This window comes from Heterocephalus glaber, unplaced genomic scaffold (genome assembly GCF_053883595.1).
Source record: "Heterocephalus glaber isolate CG9 unplaced genomic scaffold, H.glaber_assembly_v1.0 deba00001550, whole genome shotgun sequence".
In the NCBI taxonomy this organism is placed as follows: Eukaryota; Metazoa; Chordata; class Mammalia; order Rodentia; family Bathyergidae; genus Heterocephalus; species Heterocephalus glaber.
Genome location: NW_028258343.1, coordinates 2,196,387 through 2,209,525, shown reverse-complemented (window position 1 = coordinate 2,209,525; position 13,139 = coordinate 2,196,387). Strand labels below are relative to the sequence as shown.

The 13,139-nt window shown below is 38.6% G+C and overlaps 1 protein-coding gene across 1 annotated transcript in view; it reads right to left on the bottom strand.

Annotated features, from left to right (window-relative positions):
• The window catches only part of Pde7b (phosphodiesterase 7B), a 344,306-nt gene that overhangs the window by 234,828 nt on the left and 96,339 nt on the right, over nucleotides 1-13,139 (bottom strand). The window contains exon 2 of the mRNA XM_004871490.4: nucleotides 737-797. Coding sequence (XP_004871547.1) covers nucleotides 737-797 — 61 coding nt within the window. The remainder of the gene's footprint in view (nucleotides 1-736; nucleotides 798-13,139) is intronic.

Below are 13,139 nucleotides of genomic sequence, written 5' to 3'. Positions count from 1 at the left end.
ACATATAAACAACTTGGGTTACAAACAGAATCTAAGTTTTAACTTACAACCAAAGTCTTGAGTTATTACCTGAATGCCAGCTGCTTGTGCTTCCAGATGGTCTCAGATACAGATTTAACCCTTAAAGAGTCCTAGAAGGAATATTACAACATCCTTTCCTGTGTGGGGTTGAGAAATCCTAAGCCAATGTCTCTCTAAGGACACTGAGATCTGCCTGGAAGAAAGTGTGGCCTAAAATTATACAAGAGAGAGACTTTGAAGACAATTGACCAACTTGAGTAACAACCAGCCCTTGGGAATGAATTGAGCTTGTAAGTCAAGGGTCCACTGTGGTTAAAACATACATTTCTCCCAGGCCTTGGAAGTAAGAGTATTTTGTGCTGTGTTGTAAATACTCAATACTTCATTTATCTCTTATCATCTCTGGTTAGAAATTACAATGTGATTCTTGTTTTTGATCACAGTTCACAGTTTCCTCAATACAAAGTGCTCAATTCTATGCTATGATGATTATCCAAGAAAAAATTCAAAAGGCTCAGAAACATGGCTCTAGATTGACAGTTATTAAAAGCAAAACATTTTTTATCATCAACTATTCCACAAACATGTTATAGCTGCTTATAAACCCTAAACCTCTGTAAAATGGAACAAGAGACAGACAATAAGGTGACAGAACATCAGAGATTCCATATGACCACAACATGCTTAATAAATTTAAAATGAGAAGCTTTCTTACCTAGCATGCAAACACATTTGGCATTCTGATCAGGGTTCTCAAACAAGATTTCACCACACCTCTGAAATAGAAAAAAAGCCGTAATTATTTTAAGATTTCATATCAGAATTCTTAATATAACATATCCATGCAACCTGACATTTCAGTAATGTTTCTTTTGATTACCTGGGTCTAAGGACCTTAAACAGAGACTTGTAGTAAAAAACTTAAGAGGTGATTTGGGATAGATTGTTCCTGTATGTGTCTCTCCCCTGCCTAGAGCTGATTCTGTGTGCTTAGTTACCTCTCTCATTGCTGAGACAAAATACTCAACACCCAAAGTTAAAGAAGGAAAGGTTTATTTAGCTCACAGTAATCATCTGGCTGCAAGTCAGAGTGGTATTGCAGAAGTGAAAGAGTTTATGGCAGGCAGAAGGCAGCAAAGCAACAAGGGAGGACCACAGCTCTTTCTATCCCTTATATCTTATCCAGGCTACTTAGGGAGGTAGCACTCATACCCTTAATCCTAGTGCCCTTGATCCTAGCATTGCATCATGAATCAACTCCAGCATCACAGGCTCTAGATCCAGCCACCTCTGAAAAACCCCAACTATGACTGCATGAGGCTTTTTTTTTGCAGGGTGTGTGTGGGGGGGATCTAGACATAAGCCATAACAGTACTTCTGTGAAGTCATGGCTTGAGATGCACTTGGTTTCTAACAGTTTCTATCTTAATGGGAGATATGGAGTCTATTAGGCTCAATAATCTGAGGTTAATCACCCTCAAAGTTGGTCCTTATTACCTGCTCTGTAACCATACACAGACATGATCAAATGTAAAGCAAAGTGAATAATATTTACTCCTGAATTGTGTGTGTGGGGGCAAATAAAGAAATGAAAAAGTGGCACTTGAAATGCTTTTTCGGAACCCACAGACTCATGGAAATATCAGCTTTCCTACCTATATCTTAGTTTTAACTTGCTTGTTAAAACTTTTGTGTAAGGTAAACTCTAGTTATATAGTTATTGACAGGCCACATTTGCATGCACCTGACACCAACTGAAGAGTGCTATGTTCAGTTCTTCTGGCATCAGATCAAGTGGGTTTTTGGTAGGATGGGCTAGCTCTGATATCAGAATGAGGTTAGGAAAGATGATGGTCATCAAACTTGTGGCTGATATGTGAGCCTTTTCACTGGCCCGCTGGACTGTGGAGGGCACACTTCTTTTCCTCCTTTAACAAGCCTGTGCTCACTCCACAGTGCACTTCTTTTCAGAGTTCTTCTTTTCTCTTTTTTTTTAAACTCTTAATGCCTTTTATACCTTTCATACTTTTAACAAATGTAAAACCTCCACATTTTTTGCTTGTCTTGTCCAGTTCTTTGGACAGGACAACAAGAATCTGGAAGGGACCCCTGGACACCGAAGTACCCGTTAACAGACTGGATTGTCTTCCCCAGACACTTGCTCTTACCACTCATTTCCTTTGATTTTAAGGATGTACTACCTTCACTCATTTTTCTCTTTCTTTAACTGTTCACAATTTGGTTAGTCCCATTCCCATTTATCTTTATTATACCTACTCTTAATATATTACAAGGCAAAGTAATAGAAGGAAAACATTCCTGGATCTGAGGACTTATGTTTTTCACACCTTATTATGAAATTCTTCAGGACAAATAGGAACAGGATAAGAGGGGAAAAGATGCTGCTGTTACCTCCAAATCGACCCATTTTTTAGGCTGACTTAATTTTGCACAAGGATATGGACAATTGACCTGGAGATATGAGAAAGAAGAAAGGTACTTTGTTGAGTCAAGAGGTTGGACTGGGGAGGAGGGAGGGTGCAAGAGAGCATTGAGTTCTGGATGTAAAAGGCCACTGAATTCTGGATAGAGAGTCTGTATCAAGAGCCTTTTCCCAGCTACTCTGCAGGCCTAGTGTGATATTTATCGTGCCACTTAAATTTTTTTTTTTTTTTTTTTTTAGCACTGGGGATCAAACTTGGGACCTTGTGCTTGCAACACTTAATCTTCTTATGCTGCATTTCTTTGTAAGTAACACTGGGCTGTAGATGCATGCTGTCAGGTCAGGGAGCAAGGATTAATGACCCATGAAGCCTGATCCTACTTTTGTTCCTGTTTTGTTTGTATTTTGGCAGAGATTAAACCCTTTCATATAGCTGGGATCTATTTTCTGCATCACCTGCTTTTTAAAGTGGTAATTTTATGACCTGAAAGAGTTAATGATTATTTTAAAAAGAAAGGTCAGAAGTTTCTTAAATGTTTTCAACTTCATGGCAGAATAAAGTGCTAAGAAGCTGTATCAAGCTGCATTCCAGGTCTCACAAGGAAATGACTCGGGACTGCTCTCTTACCTGTTGTTATTGTCAAGGCCCATACATGTGCTATCATGGAAGAGCTTTCCTTCTTGAGTTGCAGACCCTTCCCGGGGGGATGGTGTGTGAAGCTTGCATAACTTTATATGACTCCTATAGTCAAGGGCAGCCTTGCATGTGTCTCTTAGCAGACATGTCATGGGGGGCCCAGAAGGTCTTGCTTTCTTTCCTGGCCACGGAAATTTCTAAAACTTCCATGAAGCATGCATTCCTTAACAGTTATGGCTTGCCTGGGTTCACTGACCAGACAAGCTCATTACCAAGCAGCAAGGGGAGGTGCTGTGGCCCTGCTGGTAAGCACAAGGCATTCCTCTTCCTCGCCTTCATCTCTCTGACACACCTGGGAAACGAGGGAGGGGCCTTTAAGCAGCTTTTTAATTGCTCTGCTTGGTAAAGTTATCTGAGGATTTTAACAGATTTGAAAGCAAGGTCCAGAAGGGAATCTGATTATTCTCAGGATTTGCAAGAAACCAGATTCTTTCCAGGGCCTTTTTTCATTGATGCCAGTGTTTACCAGGCCCTCACTGCCAGGCTTCTGCTTGCTGTGCAACCCAGGGTGATGACCCAGTTTAGGAGATTAATTAGGCTAAGCAGCAGGGCCCATCTCTCAGAAAACTGCAGGCTCCACCATGGGAAAGGTCTTGTGTTCTGCTGGGTTCTGGGTTGCTGAAAACCTCCTCCCTTGGTGCTCTTGTCATGCTTGATGGAACTCCCCATTCCACAGCCTCCCTGGGTGACTGATTTTGCACCTGGTTCTGTTCATTAATATTCGACCTAATTCTTGGATTCCCATCTCTCCTTAGGCACTCCATCTTTGCTTTGTCTTCTGTGCCTGAAATACTGAGACCAAGTCACCTTGTTCCTGCCCATCTTCTAGTGAGCATTGTCCCTGTACAACAAGGAATAGCTACTGCAGTGTCCGTCCAAGGGGTTTGGAGCCCTGCTTGCAACAGAGGAGTCCTCCTGGCACATTGTCTCCTGTAGCACTTAGGGCGTCTGGGACATGATTCGTGTATGTAGGGCTAGTGCCTTCGGAGACTCCAAACTCTTTATGCCTCATTCTTGCAACCCTGCTGCTATAAACATACCAGACTTTTGTTGAGTATTTAAGGAGTAGCCAACATTTATTGAGCTGACATTATAGTTTAAGAACTGTTCTATGCGCTCTCTGTCTACCATTTCACAGCCTCATTTTCTTTTTACAGTAGAAAATTGAGGCACATACAGTACCACTCATGAGAGAATTCCCTCCTCTAATGCCTGAGAGAATCAATGCTGACAGCTGACCTGATGCTTAACTGAGTTACACAGGTTTCCACACTTTGGGCCTCATTATTGCTGTGGCCAAGTAGACGGCCTCTGTTGACAGCCTTCTCTTTTGCTTGTTCACTGCTTACTGTTTGCCGGAGTTGCCACCTAGAAGAGCTCAGGCTTTGGATAAGACTGACTTAATTTCAAACACGGTGGGTTCTGTCTCTTTTCTATTGTATTATCATAGGCAGTTTACTTAGTTGTGCAAAACCTTCTTATCCTTAAAACTGTGTAATATTATCTAAATTATAGTGTCATTGGACACTTAATTTTTAATTCATTATGAACAAGAATGTACTAGTTTGAACTGTCATACATAAGACTATAATACAAAATAGGAATTTATAAGATTATCCATTAAAATCCCATTTTGATTCCATAATTTTAGTAAGGATTAAAAATGAAGTAATACTTCTAATTTTAAAAGCCAGAACATTTCATGTTGGCTATTAATTTTCATTTGTTAAGAATTTTCTATATTAAGTTGAGAATTATATATAAATTTAGAATTTATTCAGGAGAAAAAATGCATTTATTATTCACAATAGCAGAGATGATATATCAACTTGGACTATCAACAGTTGACTGGAAAAAATGTGGCATAATATACAACACAGAATATTATTCAGCCATAAAAGGGAGAGAATTCTGTCATTTACAACAACATAGATGAAGATGAAAGCATTATGTTAAATGAAATAATCCAGGCACAGAAAAACAAATGTTATGTTATCTCACTTATATATGAAATCTAAAGACAGAATTCATAGAAGTAGGGCACAGACTGATGGTTACCAGTGGCTTGAGGAGAGGGGTACTCAGGAGTTGTTGGTAAGTGGGTACAAAATTTTAGTTAGAATAAGTTCAAGAGAGTCATTGTACAATATGGTGACTATATTAAGCACAGTGTATTGTATACTTGAAAATTGCTAAAAGTATATTTTAAGTGTTCTCACCACAGAAAAAGGTATTTACTTGTATGTGAGGCAAGGCATGTGTTAATTAGCTTGTCTTAGCCATTCCACAATGTATACATATTTCAAAGTATCATGTTATATACCATAAATATATGCAATTTTTATTTTGTACACTAAAAAATAAAAATAAAATATTTATCATTAATTTAAAGCTATCAGTACTTAAAAGTTCTATAATTTCCATTAACTTAAACATGTATTCCAGTAAAATGCACAATAAGATGTTTTTCTTAAGTGGAAGGTATTTTTCATTACTGTCATCATAAATTTAGTTGTGAACATTAATATTAGGAGTAATTTTTTTAAAACCACACTTAAGTATTTAACAAGCATTGTTTTGTTTTTGGGAATATCAAAATTTTAATAGTATATATTTGTGATATATAATATTGGCAATAGTATCACATACTCAAAAGAAGTTATTAAAAACAGTGGAATCTCACTTTTTCTTCTCTATGTTTAACAGATAGCACTTCCAGCTTTCTTGAAAGTGGTTTTCAAATAAACTTTCATATATTTTTAAATTCTATTTTTCTGAATGTACTTGTTATCACTAGCCCCCTCAGCAGGCCTCCAGCCACTAATCCTTTTAGAGAAAGTGTCTTGATATCTTTGGAAGAGAGAAAACATCAGCAAACAAATAGAATCAAAGATAGAACTCCTTATTGCTTGGGAGTTTGACTCACTGTCAGATAGGACAATAATAGTTGTTTACAACTAGATAATGTTAAATGTTTTCAGAAAGTAATTAATAGGTTATGATTCTTTGATATTTCCTTCCCACATTTACAAGTTTTTTTTTTTGACAGAAAGGACTTTAATAAGGGGAATTAGATGCTTACAGCATAATGGAAGTTCAAGCAACAGGCAGGACCTCCATACATGATTCTAAGGGCAACTCTGCAAAATGGCCTCACCAGACTGTGAGTTCACCAGGAAGGTGAACCAAGGTGGGAAACTGGAGAACCAGGATTCATCACTGAATGGTTGGTTTCAAGAACACAGCATGTGACAGTGATCCAGGGATTAGAAAGTTATTGGCACAATTGCCTCTTGACATCCTCCAAATCGGAGATTGAATAGAGATGTTATTGTAGAATTGCAGAAAAAACTGACATCTCCTTGTGTTTGAGAGTGCATTAAATCAAAACATAACAGAAAGAACTCCTAACAGACTACTAGACTCATTTTGGGGAAAAGGTCATCAAAGGAAAGTCTCCTAAGGTGAAAAAACATAACCATGGTTAGACTATTGTGAAGTTGCAGGACTTTGATGGAAAGTCAAACACATCTCTTCTGCCCAGGAAGCAACAAAGACAACCAGAATAGACAAAGCTCCAGCAAAGGCTGCCTTCACTTCCCACTCTTACCCCATCTCTAAGAACTCTGATTCTGCAAGTTGGCCATGTATTACGTGAACTTCTCAAGTGAGGTTCTGAGTAAACAAGGCAAATGCTTGTATGGTGATGTATTAATTGGGATTGCATCTGTTTCATTGCTTACCACTGAAACCCTAAAATGTCTAGAACAATGACTAATATATATTTGGCACTCCCAATGTTTATTAAATGAATGAATGGTAAATTCGTTACTGTAACTCTGTGGGATATATTGAAAGTATCCAAGTTAGCATGAGAAGTAATGGGTTTTTCCCTCAACATTTATGTTTACATGCCAATCGATGTTACCATAATTGTAGCAATTTCGTGTGCAACTACCATAGGGTGATAAAGGGTGAAACTTAACATTGAGAACACATTTCAAAACTGGATCACTTCCCACATCACGGTTTCCCTAAACAGAGAGCTCAATGAAACTAACCAAAGCCTGATCCCTAGAAGACAGGGCTAGAGAGAGTGGCTTAGGTCTATGGAGTATCAAAAGACAGCTTCTGTTGAGAATGACCTCTACAAAACTTGGCAGAGCCTCAAAGTGTAGAACCCTATTAGTGTCTGTCAAATGAGTGAATGAATAAATGGATATTCAAAAAGGTCTTATTGAGTGCTGAATTTGTGCAGGCACTATACCATGAGTGCGTATTCAAGATCAAAAGAGATGCAGGATAATTCCTGTTCTCAAGAGAAGTTTAGAGTCTAGTCTGAGGTCAGAATAAAAATAAAAGGCTGGGAGTCACGCAGAACACGCCAAATCAGCCCGTGGCCCTGGACACCCCCCTGCCCCCTGCTCCTCTGTACAGCCACCTGGCTCCACACTACAAGGACGCAGAGGACACTGGACCACCAGACCACAGTACTGGGTCCCGCCGCTCCTGGCCCAGAGGTAGGGGCTTCTGAGCCGCTGTCGCACTGCTCCTGGTCCAGAGGAAGGGGCTTCTGGGCCACCATCCCTACCACCGCTCCCGGATCCTGTCCCATCTCTCCCACCTCAGAGGAGGTGAGCTGTGCAGGTGCCAACAGCACAGCCCCCCCCTGCCCCCCCAGTTGAAATGAGAAAACATGTAAATAAGTCTCAAAACCAGACTTCCAGATCACCTACAGCAACCCCAAAGGGAAATGAGATGGAACACTCTGATACTCAACCACCTGGACCCACTGAACTGGCAACAAAAGGGGATCTGGAAAAAATGAAATCAGAAATAATTTCTCAGATAACAGGAGAAATTGTGCCCCTAGTGCAAGACATGATTAATAAATCTAGAGAGGAGCTCAGGAACATGATGGAATCCCAACATAGGAAACAAATGGAATCCATAAAACAGATGCAAATAGATTTCCAGGACATGAAAAACTCCATTGAAAGTCTACACAGCAGAATGAGCCCATGTGAGGACAGAATTTCAGATCTAGAAGATAAGATTGCAATTAGTGACCAGGAAAAGAAAAATTGCTTCAAAATTATAAGGGAACATGAGAAATCAATCCAGCAGCTGCTAGATGATGCAAAGAAGAATAATATAAGACTGATTGGAGTCAATGAAGAAACAGGACAGAGTGAAGATGACATAAAAAACTCTTCACAGAAGTAATGGCAGAAAACTTCCCAAGGAGGGGAACAGAACTTGACATACAGATAAGTGAGACATATAAGACTCCAAATAGCTTTGATCAAAAAAAATCTACACATAGCCATATAATTGTTAAGATTCCAGAAACTCAACAGAAGAACAAAGTTCTACAAGCAGTTAGAGAAAAGAAACAAATCACATACAAAGGAAAGCCCATCAGAATCACAGCAGACTTCTCAACACAAACCATCAAGGCAAGAAGAGCTTGGAGTGACATATTCCAAGCCCTAAAAGAAAACAGCTTCCAACCCAGATGGATGTACCCTGCAAAACTATCTTTCAAAATGGATGGAGAAATAAGATACTTTCATGACAAAGAGCACCTTACTAACTTTGTGAATACTAAACCAGCACTCCAAAAAATTTTACACAGTATCCTAGGAACAGACAATGAGGATCACAACCCCAGGAAGCAAAGCAGAATGAACCCATCTGGCATGACAAGAAATTAAATATAAAGGGGGAGAACCCAACAAAAAGAAAAAGTCATGGCAATGACAAGTCAATACATTTCAGTTATAACCATCAATGTTAATGGTCTCAATTCACCAATCAAAAGAAATAGACTGGCAGAATGGGTCAAGAAGCAAAATCCAACAATATGCAGCATACAAGAAACACACTTAATTTAAAAGGAAACTCATAAACTGAAAGTTAAAGGGTGGAAAACAATACTGCATGCGACAGGAACCTGAAAAAAAGCAGGAATAGCTATCCTCTTTGCAGATCAAGTAGATTTCAAACCAACACTGATTAAGAGAGATGAAGGACACTATATCCTTGTAAAGGGAAGAATCCAAGAGGAAGAGATGACAATCATAAATATCTATGCACCAAACACTAGTGCACCCAACTATGTAAAACAAATACTAACGGACAAGAAAAGTCATATATGCACTAATACAATTGTAGTGGGGGACCTCAATACCCCACTGTCACAAATATATAGATCAACTAGACAAAAAATAAGTAATGAAATGCTAGAACTCAATCAAACTCTTGAACAAATGAACTTAACAAATGTTTACAGAGTGTTCCAACCCACAAAATCAGAATACACATTCTTCTCAGATGTACATGGGTCATTCTCCAAAATAGACCACATACTCACACATAGAACATGTTTAAGTAAGTGCAAAGGAATTGAAGTTATCCCCTGTACATTATCAGACCATAGTGAGATGAAATTGAAGATCCATAGCAAAAGAAACTCAAAAAATTTCATAAACATGTGGAAATTGAACAACACACTTCTGAATAACCAATGGGTCACAGAGGAAATTCAGGAAATCAGACAATTCCTTCAATTAAATGACAATGACAATACAACATATCAGAATCTATGGGACACGATGAAAGCAGTCTTATGAGGGAAATACATAGCAGTGAATACGCATATTAGGAAAACAGAATGAGCCCAATTAAACAACCTGATGCTGAACCTCAAGCTTCTAGAAAAAGAAGAGCAGGACAACCCCAGAGCTCATACAAGGGAGGAAATTATAAAGATCAGAGCAGAAATCAATGCAATGGAGACTAAGAGAATGATACAAAAAATCAATGAAGCCAAGAGTTGGTTCTTTGAAAGAATCAACAAAATTGACAAACCATTAGCCTTTTTCGTATCAGAAAAAGGAAAGAAAAGGCCCAAATCCATGCAATTAGGAATGAAAAGGGTGAAATTACAACAGACCCAGCAGAAATCCAGAGGATCATCAATACCTACTTCCAGAAATTATATGCCAATAGGATGGAAAACACAGAAGAAATGGACAGATTCTTAGATATGTATGAATTACCAAAGTTGAACGAAGAAGACCTAAAAATTCTAAATGACTCATTATCAATGAATGAAATTGAAAATGTAATTAAAAACTTACCAACTAATAAAAGCTCAGGTCCTGATGGCTTCACTGCTGAATTCTACAAGATATTTAGATAGGAACTGTTGCCACTACTGTTTAAACTCTTCAATGAAATTGAAAGGGAAGTAATGCTCCCAAATTCATTCCTGGAAGCAAGCATCACCTTGTTCCCCAAAGCAGAGAAAGACCCAATCAAAAAGGAGAACTATAGGCCAATCACACTAATGAACATAGATGCAAAAATCCTTAATAAGATACTGGCAAACAGAATGCAGAAGGTCATACACCTTGATCAAGTGGGATTCATCCCAGGGATGCAGGCATGGTTCAACATTTGCAAATCAATCAATGTAATACACGATATCAATAGAGCCAAGGACAAAAACCATATGATTATCTCCATAGATGCAGAAAAAGCAGTTGACAAAATCCAACATGCATTTATGATAAAAACCCTACAAAAAATTGGAATTGATGGTCTCTACCTCAAACTGATAAAAGCCATCTATGAAAAACCAACAGCCAATATCATACTAAATGGTCAAAAACTGAAATCCTTCACACTAAAATCAGGAAGACAAGTATGTCCACTATCACCACTCTTGTTCAATATAGTTCTGGAAACATTAGCCATGGCAATTAGACAAGAGAAAGAAATAAAAGGAATAAAGATAGGAAATGAAGAAGTCAAATTGTCATTATTTGCAGATGACATGATACTCTATGCAGAAGACCCCAAGAATGCCACCAAAAGTCTTCTAGACTTAATAATCAAATTCAGTCAAGTAGCTGGTTACAAGGTCAACACACAAAAATCAATAGCTTTCCTCTACACAAATGACAGACTCACTGAGAGAGAAATAGGGCAAATAATTCCTTTCACAGTAGCATCCAAAAAACTGAAATACCTGGGAATCAACCTAACGAAAGAAATCAAAGACCTCTTCTCTGAAAATTATAGCCCTTTGAACAAAGAGATTGAAGATGATATCAGAAAATGGACAGACATCCCCTGCTCCTGGGTAGGAAGGATTAATATAGTGAAAATAGCCATACTTCCAAAACTGCTATATAGATTTAATGCAGTTCCATTTGAGATCCCAGCAGCATACTTCATGGACCTTGAGAAAACAATCCAGAAATTCATTTGGAACAAGAAGAGACCCAGAATAGCAAAAGCAATTCTAGGTAACAGAGACATGGCAGAGGGTATCACAATCCCCAACCTGCAACTCTACTACAAAGCTACTGTGATAAAAACAGCATGGTCTTGGCAAAGAAACAGACCTGAGGACCAGTGGAACAGATTGGAAGATGCAGAAACAACGCCAGACACACTCAGCCATCTCATCTTTGATAAAGGAGCCAAACACCCTCACTGGAGGAAAGATAGCCTCTTTAATAAATGGTGCTGGAAAACTTGGGTTTCAACTTGCCAAAGATTAAAACTAGACCTATATCTCTTGCCATGTACTAAACTAAAATTGAAATGGATCAAAGATCTAATACTAAAATAGAAACTCTGAACCAGTTGGAACAGAAGTTAGGTAGAACTCTTGAAGACATTGGTGTAGGAAAAGATTTTATGAACAAAACCTCAGTTGCCCGTAAACTAGCACAAACAATCAACAAGTGGGATCTCTTCTTATTAAAAAGCTTCTGCACAGCAAGAGAAACCACCAGCAGTGTGAAGAGACAACCCACAATGTGGGAAAAAATCTTCACCTGCTCTTCCTCAGACAAAGGTCTACTATCTCGAATCTATAAAGAACTTAAAAAGATCAGACCTCCCAAATTTAAAGATCCAATCCAAAAATGGGCATCTGAAATGAACAGACATTTCTCAGACAAAGAAGTAGAAATAGCAAATAAATACATGAAAAAATGTTCAACACCAGTGGTCATTCAAGAGATGCAAATGAAAACAATGCTGAGATTCCACTTCACTCCAGAAAGAATGGCTGCTATCATGAAATCAACCAATAAGAAATGCTGGCGGGGCTGTGGGGAAAGAGGAACCCTGCTCCACTGCTGGTGGGAGTGTAGACTGGTGCAACCACTGTGGAAATCAGTGTGGAGATACCTCAAAGAACTAGGACTGGAAGCCCCATTTGACCCTGCTATTCCACTGCTGGGGATCTTCCCCAAAGAATTAAAAGAATCATACCACAGTGATATATGTGTGCTCATGTTCATAGCAGCACAGTTTGTGATAGCTAAAACTTGGAAACAGCCTAAATGCCCATCAACTGGAGACTGGATAAAGAAAATGTGTGTTTTTTTTTTTTTTTAACAAAATGGAGTACTACTCAGCCATCAAAAATGAGAAATTTGAGACGTTTATAGCTAAGTGGATGCACATTGAGGTGATACTCTTAAGTGAAATAAATAGGACACACATGTATAAATACCGAATAGTTTCTCTGGAGTGAGAAACTGAAAGTGTAAATAAGGACTAAATGTATAATAGGTAATGTGAAATAGGAAGAAAAGGGGCAAAGGGGAAGGAAGTGGGAGGGCTAGGGGAAAGGATAGAAGGGAATGGGATTAATATGAGAAAATGGAAAAATAGGAACAAAATTTTTGTAAATAGGGAGGAATGGAAGGGTTGAAGGGAGGGCTGGGCAAGGGTGAAAAATAAGAACCAAGAGAGACTATGTAAAGGTGCAAATTTCCAATGATGAATGTCATTATATTGTATACCTAAAATGTGCCAATGATTAGAATGAATAATCAATAATGCAAAGTAGGAAGAAAAGGTCCAAAGGGGTAGGGGTAGTGGGAGGGTCAGGGGAAAGGAAAGAAGGGAAAGGAAAAATGCTGAGAAATGGAAAAAATGGAAATCAAG